This window comes from Chenopodium album, chromosome 8 (genome assembly GCF_948465745.1).
Source record: "Chenopodium album chromosome 8, dcCheAlbu1.1, whole genome shotgun sequence".
Lineage (NCBI taxonomy): Eukaryota > Viridiplantae > Streptophyta > Magnoliopsida > Caryophyllales > Amaranthaceae > Chenopodium > Chenopodium album.
In genome coordinates this window covers 76,963,243-76,984,475 of record NC_137841.1, presented here as the reverse complement: position 1 = coordinate 76,984,475, position 21,233 = coordinate 76,963,243, and the positions used below count along the sequence as shown (strand labels likewise).

At 31.4% G+C, this 21,233-nt stretch overlaps 1 protein-coding gene across 1 annotated transcript; it reads left to right on the top strand.

Annotated features, from left to right (window-relative positions):
- Positions 1 to 16,222: 16,222 nt before the first annotated feature.
- On the top strand, positions 16,223 to 17,612 carry LOC145556823 (ethylene-responsive transcription factor ERF003-like). The gene is made up of 2 exons (XM_081618471.1): positions 16,223 to 16,421; positions 16,625 to 17,612. The coding sequence occupies exons 1-2, from the start codon at positions 16,339 to 16,341 to the stop codon at positions 17,097 to 17,099; spliced, it is 558 nt and encodes a 185-aa protein (XP_081474597.1). The 5' UTR covers positions 16,223 to 16,338; the 3' UTR covers positions 17,100 to 17,612.
- Positions 17,613 to 21,233: the final 3,621 nt, after the last annotated feature.

The following is a 21,233-nucleotide window of genomic DNA, read 5'->3' as shown; positions in this document are numbered from 1 at the left end:
ATAATTAGTTATCTTTGACATTCAACTTCAGGAAAATTATGACCCCTAATAGTAACGTTTTTAGGGTACGTGCATGGTTAGGGGCGTGTTCGGCAAAATATAACTGTAAAGGTAGTTGTAACTGTGGAGGTAGCTGTTAGCTGTTAACAAGTTGTTAACTATGAAGATAAATAATTTTGATATGAGTGTTCGGTAAAGTAGCGGTTGACTAGCTGTTATATATAAAAATCAATATTTTATTTTTAAAACTATAGATTAAATTTTCAAAAGCTACCTGTAATTTCAAAAGCTAATCTTTCTAACTTTTCATAAAAGCTACCCCACCACTAAAAGCTACCCTAACCACTACTTTGCCAAACACTCACATTTTTTGTTAAGTAATGGTTTTACCGAGTCAAACCACTAAAAGCTACCTAAAAGCTACTCAAAAGCTAACGCCGAACATGCCCTAGAAGTTGTTATTAGAGTTTTGATGGAACACCAATTAGCTTAACATTGTTTAAATGTTAAGCATGTTGATATAGAACTTCAATAATTATGTTTGTAGTAACATATATGATTGAAGCTTGGTTAGATTTTGTTTGGAAATTGTTGAATGTAATTGCAAGAATAGGGATTGCTTATTTCACTAATTGCTGAATGTAATTGAAAGAACAGAGAATAGGGCGTAGTTTGGATTAGACCTATCAATTTTAGGGTTTAGGATTAATAAGTTCATATAAGATCAGATAATAAGTTCAGATAAGTAAAAATCAGGTGAATAGAACGTAACCTAAACGTATTTTTTAACACTTAAATTTGCTCCACACCAAATATATAATTGCTTTTTTAATTAAGAGGCTAGGGATGGTGGTGAGGGGAATAAAGCTAAGCTATCCAAATTTGTTGTAGTGGAGTACGTAACTAATAGAAGACATTATCACTAAAGCTTATGTTCTGTTCTCAACCATGCTAATTGTCTTCCTGCTTTCGTAATGTCCCCTTATATTATCACTAGCTTAGCTTTCCTATCCCAACTATGTTCATTTTATTAATTTTTTTTTTAAAAAAATATAAATAATAATAGCTGTAAATCATTTTGCCAAAGTTGTTGCATGCTGCTATGTTAATAAGGCCAGGCCATCCCTTGTTGCAAATTTGTTGAGAAATGGTGGTTAAGTTATGTCGTGTCACCTTCATTACGCACTTTTTTCTTTCTTTTCATTTTTCAACTATAAACGATTCCAATCAACTGAGATACATATGAATGTATCCAAGATACAATAAAAGTTTTCACTTATATTCAAAATCGTAAAAGTTATCACTTATTTATTTGATTGCTTTAGATTTTACTACACTGTATGAGGTACTTTCTCGTTTCTTTTTAATGCATTACTTTCATAAAATGAATTTTTAATTTAGTTGCATCACTTTCTTTTTTGGTTGATAAATTATCTCTACCTTTCTCTTAATTATCATACGAGTCCATTTTTTTTATTCTCTTTAATCCTGTCATTTTCGAAAATTGTCTAAGTCTTTGCAATTTGTAATGTGATGCAAAAAAAAAAAAAAAAAATAAAAAAATGTCAATTTTGGTTTAATATTATTTTGAAGTAGGTTTTAACAACTTAAGTTAACTTTGATATAATGACAAAGACTTGTTGCATAAAGTATTTGAAGTGAAGAACAATGTACCATTATAAATAATTATTGTATCCAAGTTTTCTACCCTCTCTCTAATAGTCTAATAATTATTTAATTTAACAAAGTCATTCACAGTATATGACGGTTGGATCGTACGAGTACTAGTCTTAGCTTCTATCTTCTATGCCGTAAACGTTTTATGTTCAATGGCGTAAAGATTCTGCTAAAATTAAAGTTTGTAATTTTCTATCTCTTCTTTCATTAAATAAAGAATTATAACATGATTTATAATCTATGCTATGCCACATGCTGTACCTGAAGATGACATGTCAACCAGTCTTAGTAAAAGTCAACCCAAATTAGTATGAGGATTTCAGTTTGATAGGTAGTTGACTGATTCAGACTCTTTGGATTTAGGCCCTGTTTAGTTCACCTGATTTTAGCTGATCTGGTCTGGTCTGATCTGATCTGATCTTATCTTATCTTATCTGATCTGATCTGATCTGAACTTATTTTTTCTGATCTGATCTGAACTGAACTTATTTTTTCTGATCTGATCTGATCTGATCTGAACTTATCTTTTCTGATCTGATCTGAACTGAACTTATTTTTTCTGATCTGAACTTATTTTAATTATTTCAATATTCTATTTTTATTTTAATCAATATTAATGTTGTTGTTATTATTATTATTATTATTATTATTATTATTATTATTATTATTATTATTATTATTATTATTATTATTATTATTATTATTATTATTATTATTATTATTGTTAGGAAAATTTTTATTATTATTATAAAATATTTTAGATCCCTTACAAATATTTTAAAAGAAACCTAAAATTATTAATATTATCAGATAGTATAAGGTAATATACTTGTAATATTTGATAATTTTATTATTTACAATTTCCAACATCATAAATGAATTTGTTTATAAGAAAGTATTAAAATGGGATCCTAAAAAACCTAAATTGCAAATTAAATTTGTCATAGCTTTATAGGAAATTTTACAAATTTTTTGGTAATGTAAAATGGTTGACTAAATTGAATTGAAAATTATCATTTCATATTTCAATATTCCGAACAACTATGGGTAACACCTCTATTTTCCTATATAAAACAACATCTTAGTGTCATAATTTTCACACTCTAAATCAATCTCCTAAAATATTTTTCTATTCATTTGTTCAATAGGTTGTTCGTCTTTTATCTCCATCATAGGTAAATACTTCAACACTCTATGTCATTAATTTTATCATTTGTCCATTGTTTTTTTTGATAATGTAGGAAAATATACATTTATTTAATTTCATGAATTTTACATTTGACCTAATGCAAGTAATATCGATGAAAATGTAAAGCACAATTAATATTTTATCTTCAGTTCATTTATTTCAAAAGAATCCTTTTGATTATAATCCTCGTGCCAATTCAACATTAATGTCTATAATTTTATGCATGAAATATTGATTCCAAAGTGCTCTTTATCATAGTGTAATGGCTGGTAGGGTAGCATGGTCTGAAGAATGTACGGAGATATTGTTGGATATATGCTTGGAGATGAAAGAATTTGGATATTTAAAGCTTAATTGGGATAGAGTAGTGAGTACTTTGATCGTAAAATGTGGAAAGCAATTCAATATCAAACTAGTAACAAATCATTGGAATGATTTGAGATGTTTTGGACAATTCAAATCTCAATGGAAAATACTCACAATGATGCCAAATATGGACACTAAACATCAATTGGCGATTATGGTTGCTGCATTCACACTTCACAGTTTTATTCGATTACATGAGTTGGATATACCCATTGATAGTGGTATAGAAATTGAACCAAGAGCAGGTTATGATTTGTTTAATGAGAATCGTAAGGCTGTAATGAACGAAGTACAACTTAATATAGCGAAGGAAATTTGGAACTTCTTATGATGGAAATTATATTTGTAAACGTTTATAATTTGGAGTTTATAATGAAAATTTAATTATTATCGTTTATTGTTTGAACTTGTATTTAATTTGAACTTATCTGATCTGATCTGAACTTATTTTTTCTGATCTGAACTTATTTTTTCTGATCTGGTCTGATCTGAACTTATTTTTTCTGATATGATCTCATCTGAACTTATTTTTTCTGATCTGACCTGATCTGAACTTATTTTTCCTGATCTGATCTGATCTGAACTTATTTTTTCTGATCTGATCTGATCTGAACTTAATTTTTCTTAAATAAGTAAAAATAAGGTGAACTAAACAAGGCCTTACTTTTTGTTGAAAGTTCTACTTAGATTTGTCATTCAAACTTGTAGTTAAACATCAACCTCTTAGTTTTCTACTTTGATTGTAAACTATTCTTAATGACCATTGGCGATGTTATATCTAGATGCAACGTGTAAAGATTGATTCTCAATGTCTCATAAAAGGAATAAACGGTTTAAATAATGTTATAAAAAAATTTGAGGGAAGAGTTTTTCCTTACTTAGAACATCTCCAATAATTTGAACAGAGGTTTTTCAGTGCAGCATGCCACATGGTGCGGCACGGGTTACTAGTATTTTAAGGTTACTTGTATTCTGGGGTTACTTGTAGGGTGTTACTTGTATTCTGGGGTTACTTGTAAGGTGTTACTTGTATTATCAGGTTACTTATATGGGTTACTTGTATCGTGGGGTTACTTGTATCTTGAGTAACTCTTACAAGTAACTCCAAACAAAAATCTCATACCAAACCAGTAATACCCTACAAGTAACCCCTGATCAAAACCGGTAACACGCATACAAGTAACCCTAGAATACAAGTAACCTCTGACAAAACCAGTAACACCCATACAAGTAACCCCGACCAAAACCCGTAACACCCATACAAGTAACCCCAGAATACAAGTAACACCTACAAGTAACCCCTGACAAAACCAGTAACACCCTACAAGTAACTAACCCCGACCAAAACCAGTAACACCCATATAAGTAACCCTAGAATATAAGTAACACCTATAAGTAACCTCTGACAAAACCAGTAATACCCTACAAGTAACCCCGACCAAAACCAGTAACACCCATACAAGTAACCCTAGAATACAAGTAACACCTACAAGTAACCCCTGACAAAACCAGTAACACTCTACAAGTAACCCCTGACAAAACCAGTAACACTCTACAAGTAACGCCGACCAAAACCAGTAACACCTATACAAGTAACCCCAAAATACAAGTAACACCTACAACTAACCCCAGACAAAACTAGTAACACCTTACAAGTAACCCTTGCCACATCATGTGGCCAGCCACATACAAAAATTTGTATAATTTGAAAATTTGAAGCCAACTATACAAAGATTTCTGAATTATTCTTTCTTAATGGGTGATATATAATTCTTGCTTTACAATTTTTGTTATTTACCTTGTTATTCACATGCACTCATCTGTAACTCACGAAAACTTTACAATTAAATTTACAATTTAGGGCAATAATTATTAATTGAATGATAAAAATTCGAAAACAAGTCAATTTTCTATCTTCCACACTCCATACTCAAGGAGTCAAGGTTACTCATACCACTCATACCTTGCCCATGTGTGTGTGTTTATTTTTGTTTTTGGTACCATATATACATACATAGGACTACTTTGAGATAGAAAGTTCAAACTTTTAAAGGTCCTTATACATACATAGGACTACTCATACCACCTTTTTTTAAAAAAAATACAAAGGAGCTAGAGGGATAAAATTTAGAAGGTTTGAACAAAATTTAAAAGAGCAAAAAATTTTTGTAAATGATCTACCCCACCATGTGGTTAGATTCTGTAAAGTCTCAACAAGAAATGTTATAATTTGTTAACCTAATTCTTTTTCATTTATGTTTGAATCACTTCTCCAACTCTCTTCCCAACCATCCCTTAAACCAAGCACCAACTAACTGTATAGTGTATATTACCACCAACCAAAGACTCTCGATTCTCTTTAATTTATTGTGCGTCCTCCACTACTTGTTTATGTTTTTAATCATTACAATATATTTTGCAATCATTGCTTATTTAATTATTTTGCATATCACAACTACTCTTCGTTGTTTAATTTTTTCGTGATAATACCCAGGATCCTATGATTTCATTAAATTTTCATTGAGCTTAGTTATACTTGTATTGAAGGAGAATAAGTCTGATTACATACAAATTTATAACGGGTGAAGTAATCCACTACACTTAATAAGAACAAAGAAGCTGAATAATACGAAGTATATGGGACCAATAGGCTGCTGTTACCAAATAGTTTTTGGCCCCATCCTTATTGGCTTAATATGTGATCAATATAATCATCTTAACAGCACGGAATCTGTTATATAAACTCGGGTGCACTTAAAGGGTGGATTTTGCTACACTTTATCCCGATATGTACATAAATATTTTCATAAGCCGCACCTATGAACGGGATTCATTTACCAGTTATCAAGTAAGGCCTGCTTGAACCGACTAATTTGCATCAAAAAACAAATTCCACCTTGTGGGCTTTTTCTTCATTAATGAGGATAAATAACATTATGAAAGATGAGGAGAAAAGTAGGGAAGCATAGTTATTTAGCGGCCCACTTAATTGGCCCTTTGACTAATACACTATTGAGCAGCTGTTATTTGTTAATATTAATAAGTTGTACTCCGTTAGTTTAACTGCTATGACTACGAGAATTACTTGTTACTCCGTAGCAAACCAACGTCATTTTCATACTCGTAAAAATTCAATAAATTTGATATTACCAATAATAAATATATTGTGAGATGAAGTTACGAAGATCACACATTTATATAGCGGAGCATCATGACAAGTTAACAAGAATTTATGATCCAAATGGAGCAAACAAATAGGGCTAAGTGGAGTAATAATCCCAATAAGAATTTATATTACTAATTGAATAAAGACCTGTAAGTTTGGCCCATTGGCTCATGAGAGTGCCCCAATATATATGGTATTACCAATTGCTGTCCAACAAGCCCCTTTTGTGACCCAAAAGCCGATATTCGATATAAATTTTTGAAATGGTCCGCTTTTCTACTGAAACTTGGTTGCTGACTTTGGCCTTCATCCAATTATCAAATCAGTAGACACTTCAAGTCTTCAACGTTTAGAATTGTAGTCTTCCAAAATAATTGGCCGAATTAAAGATGACATTGGGCTGGGCGGGCCCAAAATCCGGCATGTCCCAGCACAAAATAAGCACGAGTGCACCACACATCATGTTGTTGTGCGTGTGGGCCGTGGGCCGGGCTTTAGCTGCCTTTATTTGGAGAAGCACGAAACACATGACGCGATATTAATGCAATTTTTCTTAGTCACTTAAGCCCGACTCGATGGCACGTGGGTTTGGGCCGTGCATGGGCCAACCCTTTGAAAACTTCGGCCAGGTCTGGCCCATCACGAAACTTGTGGGCTAGGCCTAACTAACCCCCAAAAGATGTGAGCCTGACACGAGGCATGGCCCGACACGGTCCAGAGCTATCTTTAGCCCGAATGCCATGAGAATTCAAACTTTTGTCCGAAATTCTCTCATTCCTTTGATTTAAGTTTTCAACGATTTAAACCATGTACGATATTTGTTCCACCAAAATAAGTAATGTAAGTCTTGTGTTTTGGTTGGATTTTGGATCCAAACCCAAGTACACAGCACTAAAGGTCTGTTCTCATTTACTGAATTGAGCTGAACTGAACTGAACTTATGACATCTGAACTTAACTGAACTGAACTGAACTTATTAGAGCTAAACTGAAATAAATATTTTATAAGAGAAGGAAATTAGGAGCTGAGCTGAACTGAACAAAACTGAACTGAACTTATTAGAGCTGAGCTAAACTGAAAATAATCGTATGAGAACAAGCCCTTATTGGAGGTATCTTCAAAGATGAAAATAGTAATTCCTTACACAATAATTTATCATATGTGGGGATAACTGGCTCAACTGTACGTGGTAGAAATTTTAGCAATTATCTTTACCTCCAAGACAATGTACGGTACACAAAGATTGTATGAGAATTGAGGAACAAGAATTGGAGTCCATGGAGAATCCAAAGGCGTCAAAACTATTTTCGAAACCATCAACTTGTATCAATTTTTCTTTCTTAAAAATTAAAAATAAGACAATTAATTAAGTAATTAAATCTATGAGTTATGACATGATTTTATAAAAATACAAATAAACAAAAGAAAAAACCCTAATGATAGACACGATAGTTTGTGCGAGAAATAGACAAATAACTAGATGATGGATGTCTTATTATTAAAAGGATGGAAGAGTGAAATGGGTAAGGGGGGAAGTGTAGTGTGTAATATAAATGATGTGATTAGCTAGCTATAGATTAAGCTTAGCTAAGCAAATCTAATAGCGTAAATTGCAATAAGATTGTGTAGTTTGAAAATAACTTTCATGTACTTGGAATTTAGTCGTGTAACCAATTACATGCAATGCCCAGTTGTTATAGTGTGACTGCTGATGAGTTCATCTTTCATTATTAACAGCGCCCACAACGCGGTATTACTAGTTTTTATTCTACGTGTGACAACAAAAGACAGTTGTTTTATTACAAAATTATCAACACAATACAAACAATTAACTTACGCTACTAGTCTATTACAACTTATTTTTTTCTGACAGATTTTGAGAAACTTTTGATTTATATATACATGATTACATGACATGTCTAAAACTAAATAATTGTGTACTTGATCATTTTCAGACTTTTAGTAAAGGAGGGTAAGAAAATTTCCCTATGATCAAGTCTCAACAGTATGCATGTAGATTGTTTTGGCTCGAACTTGTAGCTTTAAAGTGGTAAGGTGAATTATTCCACCTAAAAGTGCATAGTTAGGTTGGAAATATCAAATATAAGGATAGATTATTTTTACAAGTTTTATACATAGGTGGTCAGATCATTAGCTCACTAACGCACGTGTTAGTGGGTCACAAACTCTTACTTTTTCTCTAATTACTTATGAGGTAACCATATGGGCGTTACTGAAATATGACCATAACCCGGCCTCTCCAAAATGATAAATCATGTATGTATAAAGATTCATGGAGTAGAGTAAAGGGCTTGTAATTTTAACACATTGGTATTCCGAATTGATGACAAAGACATTGAAAAATAAATAGTTGTGTATAGTCAAATAAAGAGCAATGTAATGCAACACGACAAAATACTACATTGGTGTAAAAAATGTGTTTTCGCAATTTGGTTAATGTATAGGCATTTTCACGGTGGTCTAGTAGAAAAAGCAAATTCCATATACTAAGGTAAGTGATCAGGTCAACAAGCAGCAATATAATTAACTGTTAATTAATAATCCTTAACGAAACCGCGTAAGCAGCCAGCTTCATGCATTATATATAAATTTTAATTTACCAAATCACTTTCAAAAGCTAGGTATCATCTCGATCTCATATTCAAGTCATGGACTTTAAAATGAGTATATTTTTAAAGCTAGATTATTGGATCAGGATAATGTAACTTAGGATATATAGATCATAATGAACGAATTGAAGCTCTATAAATATAAAGTGTCGTTAGTATATTCCGGTCGTTTTCTGATGGTCTCATCGTCATTAATAAAATAACCAAGAAAACAAAGACTTTGTGAAATCACAAAAGAGATTACACCATTATATTATTTAAGAGAGTAGTGGAAGTATATTGCAGAAGCACATGGTCTACATAAGCCAAATATTATGTGTCCGAGAGTGACACCCCTTTCTTATACTTTCTACAGATTTTATTCATTTGCTTAGACCAATTCAACAAGACATTTTATTAAGAATGAACCGACATTATTATCAAATGGCCAAATACTCCCTACATCAATAAAGCCCTAGTCCTAAAATACTTTGGGGTCGTTTATCATGGATCAGGAATCGTACAATATAAAGAAAACAACATAACAAAATAATACTCCTTCTCGCAAATAAGTTCAATTACGTTCAGATAAGTAAAATAGAACTAACAAACCCTTACTATAAACTCTTATTTTGTTTTTATTTAGGTATGTTTGAAAAAAATTGAGTAAAAAAGAGTGTCAAAGTAGGAAGATGAACAAAATGAGTTGGAAAATTTAAATATTGACATATTGTGGGATAAGAGAATGGTTGTAAAAAAAATGTTTGCCAAAATAGGATAAACCAAAGTGAGCCAAACTTTTTAACCATTTTATAAGTAAAAGGGAGGTGAATTTTCTAAACAAAAAGAGTATATTATAGATTGTGCAAAAACGCAAATAGGAAGAACTTTAGAACAAATTGAGTAATTAAAATTCATCCTTATCAACCAAAAATTTAAATGAACTTTATTTTCTATTATATCTTTTGATTAACCCCAAAAATACATTATATACTCTATCAATAATAAAATTGATTCATATATATATTGATTTTTTTTAACATATCAACTAGTGTGTAGTCCAAGCGTTGCACCGGTTGATACTTTAATTAGACATTGTGATTATCAATTATATACATTTATTTTCATGTTTATAACATAATTTATGATTGGCTTAGATGGTTAAGTAACTATCTTTCTTATAAAAGGCTTTGGTGACGTGACGTGGTCTACGTGACACAGAGACGTTCTTAGTAACACCTTTTAGTATAGATATATCACATAGTGTATTTATTAATTTTGTCTTACTAATTTAGTGTCAAATTCCTAGAAAAAGAGAGAGAGGGAGAGAGAGAAGCGTAAGAAGCGCCGTGACATAGAGTAGTAAGAATGATCAAAAACCGTTGGAAGCAACTGGAAGCCAAAAAATTGTGGGCTCTTGTAGTTCACAATCTCCATAAACTTTCACAAGAAAAAACCCAAATATTTGGGCCCACTTCACGCGCTTTGGGCTTATGGGCCCCACTTATTCATTTATTTTTCCTCTTTGAACCCGCGAAATATTCTTCAATCTTGACCTTTCTCTTTCAGCAATTTTAATTTAATTACAGGAAATCTTAATTAGCTGTAATCCAAAACACTAAACACGATTAACTCATTAATTCGTGCAAATTTAAGTCATCTCATCTGCAGTTGTTGTTAACCCTCTTTTCCTTAATCTCCACATTACAACTGTTAATTATATTTTTTATGGTGTCAACGTCGTTTGAAAGATTTTGAATGGACTATTTACTGTTATTTTGTTAAATTATTAATGATTTTATGTTGAATAATATCACAAGAGAATGGATCTTTGAAGGCTGTTAGACCCCAGCCACTAGGTGTAAGTCAAAAATAATTAGTACTATACGCTGTTTTATAATCTCGTCATCTGATGAATTGACAGTATTATAGTCGATAATTCGAATTATTAACGTGATAACCAAATGAATGGAGTAAAGCGTTAACCAAATGACGATAAAGCATTCAAAATACTTAAGTTTTGTATTAATTTGAAGTTTGAACAAATATAATTTTATTTTACACTAAATTATCAAATAAGTTTGGAATAAGATCTTTTTATCACTAACCAACTATACGAGAAGTTTATTTATTTTATTTCATATAGTTGTATGAATATAAGATTTTTTTTTTTTTTACAACGTTAGTTCCACCCATCTTCATCAAATGAAGATTGAAAAAAGATAGAAACGATAAAATTTGGCAATTATTATAGAGAACTAACTTTACTCCTGTACATGTACACACAAGTGCAAGGAAAAGCAAGCAATTGTTCTTGTAAGCATGCAATGAAAAAGGAATTAAACCCCAAACAGGTGAAAACTCACATAGTATTTTGTTGAAAAAAAAAATATTTTGAAGGCTCGAGAAATTGGATCCATCACTTTCTATTGCTCACTGACACTCACTTTTCTTATCAATATAAAAACTTTACTGTTGTGAATTCTTTTGTTGTTGTTTTTATAGATAATAGATCTGATGGCATGTTACATGCATATCCAAAAATTTTAAAGGATATGGCTTAGTGCCTTAGTGCTTGTGTTCACGTACTAATTAGTTTCATAGCCTCTCATTTTCAAGCCGTTTTGACGGTAAAACAATTTGTTGGACCCGGGTTGGTTAAGCCGCTCTCACATCTTCACTTCACATAATTATTATTATGATATGATGGCATACGGATTTATTTTTAAACACCTTCACATCAAAAGATTGGCCTCATACTAATGGAGTACGTAGGTGGATGCTTATAAGAAATACAACTCACGCTGTTGAACTTAGATTGCATATCCTAACGGAATTTATTATCGAATACTCCTTATGGTATAATTTGAATGATCTATAGCCTATACATACGTCTACTAAATCTCAAAACAAAATCCTTATAGATGCAAAAAGAAGTTTATTTGCAGTCCATGCATTTTTTGTTAGTCATATCAGGAAAATGAAAATTAAGAAAAAGAAAAACAAGTTAGGATATCTCTTTCGCTAGGATAGGATGAATCCTGACTGGAGCCTATTGCGGTAATGCGGCATATAAGACATACACAACTAATGATAGGGATAGAGAGAGACCACAAATTTAAATTCTCTAATATGTACAACCTTAATTAATCAAGTTTAGGCATTGGATTAATTGAATCTATGAACTATGGTAGTTTAATATTACGTCCATTTCCACTGGAATCATATTTGTTAGATGCATCATGCATTCCTAAATTATAAATATAATTAAGGTTGTATATAAAATTAACAATACGTATGTAGGGAATTTACACAATTTCTCGTCAGTGGAGTTTGATTAGATTCGTCTTGATGTCAATTTAATGAACAAAGTTGAGAAATTTGCAAAGGTAAAGCTGTAAGTTTTTGTTAGAGGCTAGGTTTATCAACAAAAATTATTTTGAGCCAACTTGTACAAAGTACATTCTATTTGTCAATCATTAGCACTTAATCAACAAACCAGATAATTAGTAATTTACTAAGTTGTAATCATTTCATTTGGGATACATAGAGATAAGGTGATGATTCTATACTACTTATCATGATAATCTAAAATAGCCAAGTTGTGTTAAATCTAACCTCATGATATAAGCGGGGCACAATATAATTAGGGGAAGATAATCCAAGTAAGAAATATAAATTTTATACGTAGTCTCTCCAACCATCTTTAAATATTCTTTCTGCTTTTACTTTTTATTTAAGACAGTTACTAACCAATCAAGAAGAACCCGTAATGACAAAAAGAGAGGGACAACTCAAATGGTTTGAGTTCTCTCCCGGTTTCAAGTTATCATGGGATCATATCGATTTTCATTACTCGCCATTGTGGCTCTCTTAACACCAAAAATATACTATTTGAATTAACATTATTAGGTTTCACATTATATTGTTATTATGACGTTTTACCTTAACATAAATCGTGGCCCAAGCTATAATATATGCAAATAAACCTACAAAGTTGGAAGGTTCACTTCTAATGTAATGGATAATCAAATGTACAAATGTAGTAAATCAGAAAAATGAAAGAGTTTTGACTTTTTAAAAATGTAATATCAACATAGATTTTCTAATCTGAAGATGAGAATATTGATCGAAGAAAACAAAACAAAGAGAATCGATTCTAAAAAATCAAAAAAATTATGTAGCAGTATGTAATGTGAAGAACTAGAAGACAAGACAGTAGTTACCAATTAAAATTTAATACATGACTCAAATTAGTGAATGCACGTGGGTCGGACCACAAACATACAATACACTGAATGAAGCAGAAGAACATAACATAATTAATTAGTTAATCAAATTTTCTCAACAACAATTCAACATACACATGAAGAGTGCATGTTCTATTAACATGAAATCTTTAAATTGGATATATCGTCGTATGCTAAGGAAGCATAGTGGTCAGTTTACAATTTTAATTTTATTTAAAAACAGCAGCATATGATGCTTACATATCTGCAACGACATACATCAGAACTCTGGATTTCCTTGCCACAGGAACTACTTGGTAGTTTTGGACCATCCTTTTGCTTCACAACAGTTGAAACATGTATGTGTGGACCTATCTATCACCTATGTCTATGTCCGATCAGTTTGCTTCAGATGCGAATATATATGCAGTACAATATCTATGGAAAACCTTGAATCAAATTCATATACAATTTATTACAAATCAAAAATCAATTATGTATAGATGTAAAATACTGCTTAGTATTTCATACTTACCGTCTGTCTTCATGCATTTGTAAATCGTACTAACTTATTGAGCTCAAGTTAGCCTAATTCTAAATTTTGTGCTCAACAGTCAACCATTTAATTGAATAAATGTAATCAAAAGTGAAAATGCATGGTCAACTATCTAAAATTGGAGCTAGTAATTCTTTGTTGAAGAAACAGTACAAAAATCAGCTTATATGAGATGCCAAAATTAAAATGCAATCTAAAATAGTTTTACGTATGGGACATATAACTATACTCCGTATGAGCAATGGAGAATAGCATGGGGGCACACTCTACCACGTGGGTGAACAGTCGCAGCTAGATTTTAGGGCATGGTCTTCCTCACCATGCAAACTACAAATATCAACACTTTGTTACACTTACCACATACAACAACATCCCCATCAAGCTAAGGGTATCAACATACCCACCTTGAAAAAAAAAAAGCGAGCAAACGATTTTTTTCGAGTTACTAACAATAATAACAAGATGAGATTCGATCTTAATAAAGGATTTTTTGAGACTCGATATTTATTCGACATATACACAAGTTATTTTACTATACATATTTGTGGGGTAGACTGCTAGTATATTTTCACCCATATAATGAATTAATTAAATTCAACTTTGCATATCATTTGCAAACATTTCCACATCATTATTTACGTTGATTCAAAATCTACCACTATCTGATATCGATTAAAACACACTTATAGTATTTAGATTTTGGATTAGGACAATTAAACTTAATTAATGTTAAAAAGCAAGTGTCTTTGTCCCACTTGATTATTAATTTTTAACTTCCAAGTTTGCCAACCCGAGTAAAAAGTTGCCAAATATTATGTTTTCTGTTTCGGGTAATGGGTATCACAAATTGTATGCTACATTAGAATTAAAATTTTAATAACTTTGTACCCCACAAAATGATCAAAGCACAGAAAAACATTAACCATATTTTATAATAATTTGTAGTATAATTGAATAAAAATGGACCACTACATATATATCGTGGCCTACTTGACCCTGTGTATATTTACATGTTTTTCTTATATTAAAAATATAATGTTTAATATTCCCAAACAATGAGGTAGGGAAAAATAATTAATAGAAAATAGTAGTAAACAAATATAGTTGTATGAAATTAATATTAGACTATGATCATGATTTTGGTAGATTTTTTACCAGCTGTAAACCTCTTGTTAATAAAAAGGTTGTTAGTGTAATGGGATCAATTCAAAAACAGTAAATAAGGTATGAGCAAATGATTTTGTTAACAAAGGGTAATTATGATGCTTTGAGAATCATTGTCCTCTTTGTCTCATAAGAAGGTGGTCTCAAAGATTGCTTTTAATTAATTACATTTTCAACAAGATTTCACTTTCAATTGTACCTTAAAAATTCAACTTCAATTAACATGAGCGCAACTAGTAACTTAACTTTCTTTTATAGGCTATTGATGCAATATATAGGGTATTAATGATTTTTAAAGTTGTTGGTTATGATAGTGTTGAAGATTTTAGATATTATTTCCCCTCCATCAAATCACCATTATTTAATCGAGCATTGTAATAGGATGGACTTGCTTAGCACTATACACCTTAGGATGAAAAGGATCGGAGTTGCAAATAATAAGTTAATAGAAGTTGAAAAAGAATTGACTGAATCTTTGTTCTTCACACTTGGGCTTATTTCAAGCCTAATTATATATATATATATATATATATATATATATATATATTTTTACCAATATCGACATCAATTATGTATTTTACAATGATGTAAATTTATTCATGCATTAGATTTTGAGTAGTTGGCAAGTTTATATGGCAATTAATAATTTCATACAGCGTATAAGATAATATTAACGATAATAAATAAAGAAATACCCTATCATCAAATATATATATATATACGATGCCATTTAACAAAAAACTTATAACTACATCAAAGTGCATAAGGAGAAGCTAGCATGATGTTTAAACCTGGCCTGGCTTAAAAGGTCCTATAATAAGGAATTTTGATATCTAATAAAGAAATTATAGTTTCATTAAGACTTTAGAATATACACTAGCTAGAATAGTATTGTAAGTTTGTGGCATGGAAGAAAGCATGACTTATTATGATAACCCATGTGATCTGGCTTCAGTTGGGACACTTCTTTGAAATATTGACTATCCTATTAATCATATTACTCAACCTAAGCCAGTTGGTAACTACTAATGTAATATAGATTTACAAAAGTAATTTACAAATAATACTCTAATTGACATAAACCTATAATATTAAGTGGGACCCTTTCTTAATTTTTTTATGTGGGACCTGTTAATGTTGCTTGCCAGTAGTGGGCAAAGAAAATAAAAGTGGGCCCCATTTATTATTATTTAATTTTTTTAATTTCATTTTTATTTGTCTTTGTCAAAAATACCACAACTACATAAACCCCTTCAATCCCCCCGCTAATCCCCCTCCTTCTCTTCTTCACTTGAAACAATTTTTCCTCTTGGACATTTTTACAAACACTTGTTGTGCAACCTGATCACATATTATACACGAAACGTTTGCTTTAATTAACAATGGCAAGACCACAACAACGGTATCGCGGTGTTCGTCAAAGGCATTGGGGCTCTTGGGTCTCTGAAATTCGTCACCCCATTTTGTAAGTTTTGATCTTTTCTACGTACTTTGTATTTAACTTAGTCACATTATTGTCGTTAATGTCATCTACCTCAGTTGGTTAAAATCGATGACACCGCATGATATTAAATTCCGTCTACATTATTAATGTACTAGTAGTGTACAAGTAAAAAATGAATTGTTTTTTTTTTTTCTAACGAAACGTTTCGTATTTCTTTAACGCAGAAAAACGCGTATTTGGTTGGGTACATTTGAAACTGCAGAAGATGCAGCTCGGGCCTACGATGAAGCGGCCCGACTAATGTGTGGGCCAAGGGCCCGAACCAATTTCCCTTACAACCCGAATGCTCCACAAACTTCGTCATCAAAATTACTGTCAGCTACTCTAACTGCCAAGCTTCACCGTTGCTATATGGCCTCTTTGCAAGTGACTAAAAACTCAGCAATGCAGGCCCAACAAAGGGTACCCAGCCCGCAATTCTCGGGCTCGGGCCCTAAATTTGGGGAGACGGGCCCTTGGTCTCCCGAGTACGGCTCAACAATAGGACAAGTGTTACCTAGTCCCGAACCCAATTGGGCAATGAAGGTCGAGAATGTCCAACTTGAACCGCAACTACAATATACCCAATTAGAGGAGGATCATATTGAGCAAATGATTGAAGAGTTGCTTGATTATGGCTCATTTGAGATCACAATTTAATTAACTTAGCTAGGTGACTTTGGTTACCATGCTAAGTTGGGAGACTTCACTTAATTGATCACTCAATTGGCTTTAGTTAGTAGCCAATTACTTTGGTTGGACGGTACTTTTGGTCCTGAGTTGGGGAAAAACATCGTTGCCAACCGGTCCTTTTTATTTATTTCATTATACTACGTATATCCCTTTGGCCACAATTTTACTCAAAATTATCTAGTTTAGTTAGTTCCGTAATTACCTTCTTGTGCTAATTTTAACCCAATTATATCAATTGACATGATGTATGTCACAATATTTCCCTTTTTATAAGTTTATCTTTGAGTTAAGCTAAGGTACCTAGTTATAAGAGGTCAAAGGAAGCATATTATGTATAGTGTACTTCTTCTTAAGTACTTTTTTTTTTTTTTTTTTCTTTATAAGACAATATATGATATATTTGTATAATAAAGAAGTGCATTGAGCACTAATTAATCCAATTTCTTATTTTGGAAAGTTTCTTCATGGGTATTTTTGGTATTTCATTTGTAATTGGCTATATTTTTTGCCTACCACCTTGGATCTCCCACTAAAAGAAAAAGGACATACAAGATTAAATTTAAATAAATTAAATTAACTCAAATCTAATTTAAGAGGTTGTCTATGTCATGAATTATACTCGTTACATGTCTATTCATAGATGAAGATCTTGTCTTCCAATTAAAGAAATTTCAATAACGAAGTACTTTTAAGGTAATGACCAATCTTTGGAGCTCCTTCTTCATTTGATTTTTTTTTTTTTTTTCAAAAAGACACCCATCTAACATGTGATTTTATAGTATATAAGTACTTTTTTTTTCTTTGATCCCAAATTTAGTAAAACTCTTCTCAAGTTGATTTCAATTTTCAATCCAAAAAAAAAAAAAAAAAAAGGTTGATTTCTACTATACATGTATTGAAATCAATCCACGTTTTCTATCTTATCCAAAATATACTCCATTATATTTTTTTTTTAAAAAGAAGGTTTCTTACTAAAAAAAATTCAAGGAATTCAGCCTTTGTCAAAAAGGATCCAACTTCCATCGCAACCCTTTAAACTTTTATGAGCTAAATTCCTAGCGTGCTAGTAAATTTTTTTATTTATTTGTATTTCTTTATTTTTTATAATTTTATTAAAGGAAAACCAAAAGGGTATATAGTTTGACTTTGTATGATATTTGCTCTTGAAAAGACGAGCATTTCAGGAGCAACATTCTATTGTCCCGTTGCAAGAAAAAGTTGTCTGCATATTAAAAAAAAAAGATCACTATTCATTAATCACCATGATAAAATAGTGTAGCATCTTACATACCTTTTTCTCAAACTAGTAGAAACTTATAGTATGTGGTTCTCATATAAGGTGGGGCTACTTTATCATTCCAAGACTCCAAGTTTTTGTTAATTAATACGCAATTAACTCAATCCAATCCAAAATCAATTGACAACATTTAAGGGGGTTAGTACTTAGTAGACTGCTAGATTGATTTATGTGCTCAATTACAAGTCTACATGAAGAAAGCACTCTAGTTTCAATTAATCTAGTGTATGTAATAATCATATATGATCAATTACTCCCAATACAGTGTGTGTGTGTATATATCATTAAGTGAAGAGGATCGGACCTAAGTAATTAGCATAAAATTGGAATCATATCTATCATAAAAGAATAAAATAAATTAACGAGGTATTACAAAAGATCTTTACACTATTAGTGATTCCTTAATGAAGGGTCTGGTTGTTAACAATATAAGATGCTAAACAAATCAAAGGAAAATGAAGACATGACAAATGACATGTTCATCGTAATTATGTTAATTGAATCATTGAGGTAATCTATGTTTGATATTCCTTAAGACAAAAGGGGGGACAACCAATTTTCCGTGGGTTTGGTAGTGTTTTGAAAACGGAAAACCCTTTTGAATAATTGTTGGGAAATAATATGGTAAAGATACATAAAATTTTTTGTGTGGTTTGGGATGCCCCAATATAGGCTTTGTAGACTACTAGACTAGTTGTGGTTTTGGATTGCAACTCTTTACAAAGTGGTCGGATTTATGAATGTGACATTTCTCACTTTCTAATTTTTGCTTAGTGTTTAGTTAATAGTGATCATTGATTAGAGATCTAGATACTGTATTAATCTAAACCTAAGCTAGCCACAGGGAACTCCTAATTGTGCGCTAGTTAAAGTTGAATTACCTATTCCCGTTCTTATTTAAAATGGACATAGGTCTTTAAAATATAAGTTAGTCACAGGATATTCCTAATTGTTCAAAATGTTGGATTGAACGTTAAATTAGCTTTCTCCGTTCTTATTTAAAATGGCAAAAGAAAATAGTGTTCTCTTTTTACAAACTAATTTCAATATTGTCGTACTGTATGACATGAAGGCTAAGGTGTACGCAAAAGTTTGAATGACAAAAATTAATAGAAAATGTTCGGAGTATTAAATCGAGCTCGTACAACTTAGGGTAATTTTTTGGACATTAGTTGATGATTAGTGTTATTTATTGAGATGACAAGCAAAGACTACTAGGATTGAATAGCAATTTAAGCAAATCATAACAACCTTTTTACCATAACATGGGGATCACTAGGTGATTATGGATTGTTTTACCCCCTTGCTGTAACTTTCTACTTATAGAGTAAACCTTTTTGTAAATGATAGTGACTTATTATTATATAACTTCAATTCAACGAAGATCTCAATTTTTTGTCAGATCAATCAATAGTTAGTTGTCTATAAATGACATCCCCGTTTTTTTGGCCCTTTACCGTTTTTAAAATACGGAGTATGATCTTAAATCTTGAATACTGTCGCCAATCACCCTGATACGTACATTACCATATAAGCTTGGTGAATTCCACTACTCGTTTACTTCCAAGTGATCCTAATTTGGCAAATTTGACTTATTTATTACTTCGATCAATCCATGACATAGAGAACGCATAAACTTAAAGATATATCCGTATAATTTTGCAATAATTTTTAAAAGGTTGTGCATTTATTCCCGATCCAAGATGGTAATAATACTTTTATTCTAATTTATATCGATCCTATTTAGTACGAGTATTATCTCACAATATAAGTACAATAATCTCACCCCAAACAATTTTTGTTTTTGGCAAAGAAATCAAGATTTTACTGTACAGTGTGAGTCTCCTTGAGTTCTTGGTCTTCATCCCTTTTAAGTCTTAAAAAAAATAGGTTTTGTTTCTGTAGTTTGGTAAACTCTCTTTTTGTTTAGCTTCACCTCAGTGGAGCTGAGCTCATGATTATAAGCCTGTTCCCATATCAAATTTGTTCCCCACATTGATTATATAACAAAATTAAAGCTAGTTACATCATTATATATTATATCATCATCTCTCACTTTATTTTAGCAAATGTGGTTAAATCATAGCATGCATGTTAGTGAGTTTAACATCATGAAGTTTTTGAACAATTTAACTAGTGTCATCATGTACGGAAAGCTCTAAGAATTTTCTTCACCACATAACAAGATGGCTAGTTTACATTGTAATCATATGAGTTATAAAATAACGGAAAGAAAAGAGAACATAAAAGATAAAAAAGTTTAGGAGTGATATTTTCAAAGTGTTTCTTCATAACAAGTTGTAACATGCACGTAAACTAGTAATATGTGCTTTAATTTGTGATTGAGAACTTATGAAATGATGCTAATATGGAATATTAGCAATATCATACTAAGTATAATACTTTACTTAGTATTACTTATATGGTTGAAGAATTCATGATGAAATTGATATATGTACTTGTGCAAAGATGATCAAGATATGATGATAATCGTACAAGTGTGTTCTACCGGCCACTTGACTAATCGAATGACATTGTAATGTAACCCTACAAAATTAAAAGAGTCCGAAACAAACGCAAAAGAAAGCCTAAACGTTTACATGATACATGTACTACTATGCAAAATCACGTTTCCAACTACAAGCAAAGCTAGGTACTTCATCAACTTTATTTCAAACAATTATGTGTGAATATATATATCTATATAAATATGTTTGTGCGTAAAATTAATCGATAGATGGCAGCCTTACTATATACTATAAGTACATACTATATAGTTTTTAGGTAACTAGATAATTGAGTCC

Bases quoted from the DNA above. Each gene is read 5' to 3' on its own strand.
- LOC145556823 (XM_081618471.1), top strand. From the start codon at position 16,339: ATGGCAAGACCACAACAACGGTATCGCGGTGTTCGTCAAAGGCATTGG. The intron at 16,422-16,624 runs GTAAGTTTTGAT...TCTTTAACGCAG, and splicing joins GAAATTCGTCACCCCATTTT to AAAAACGCGTATTTGGTTGG.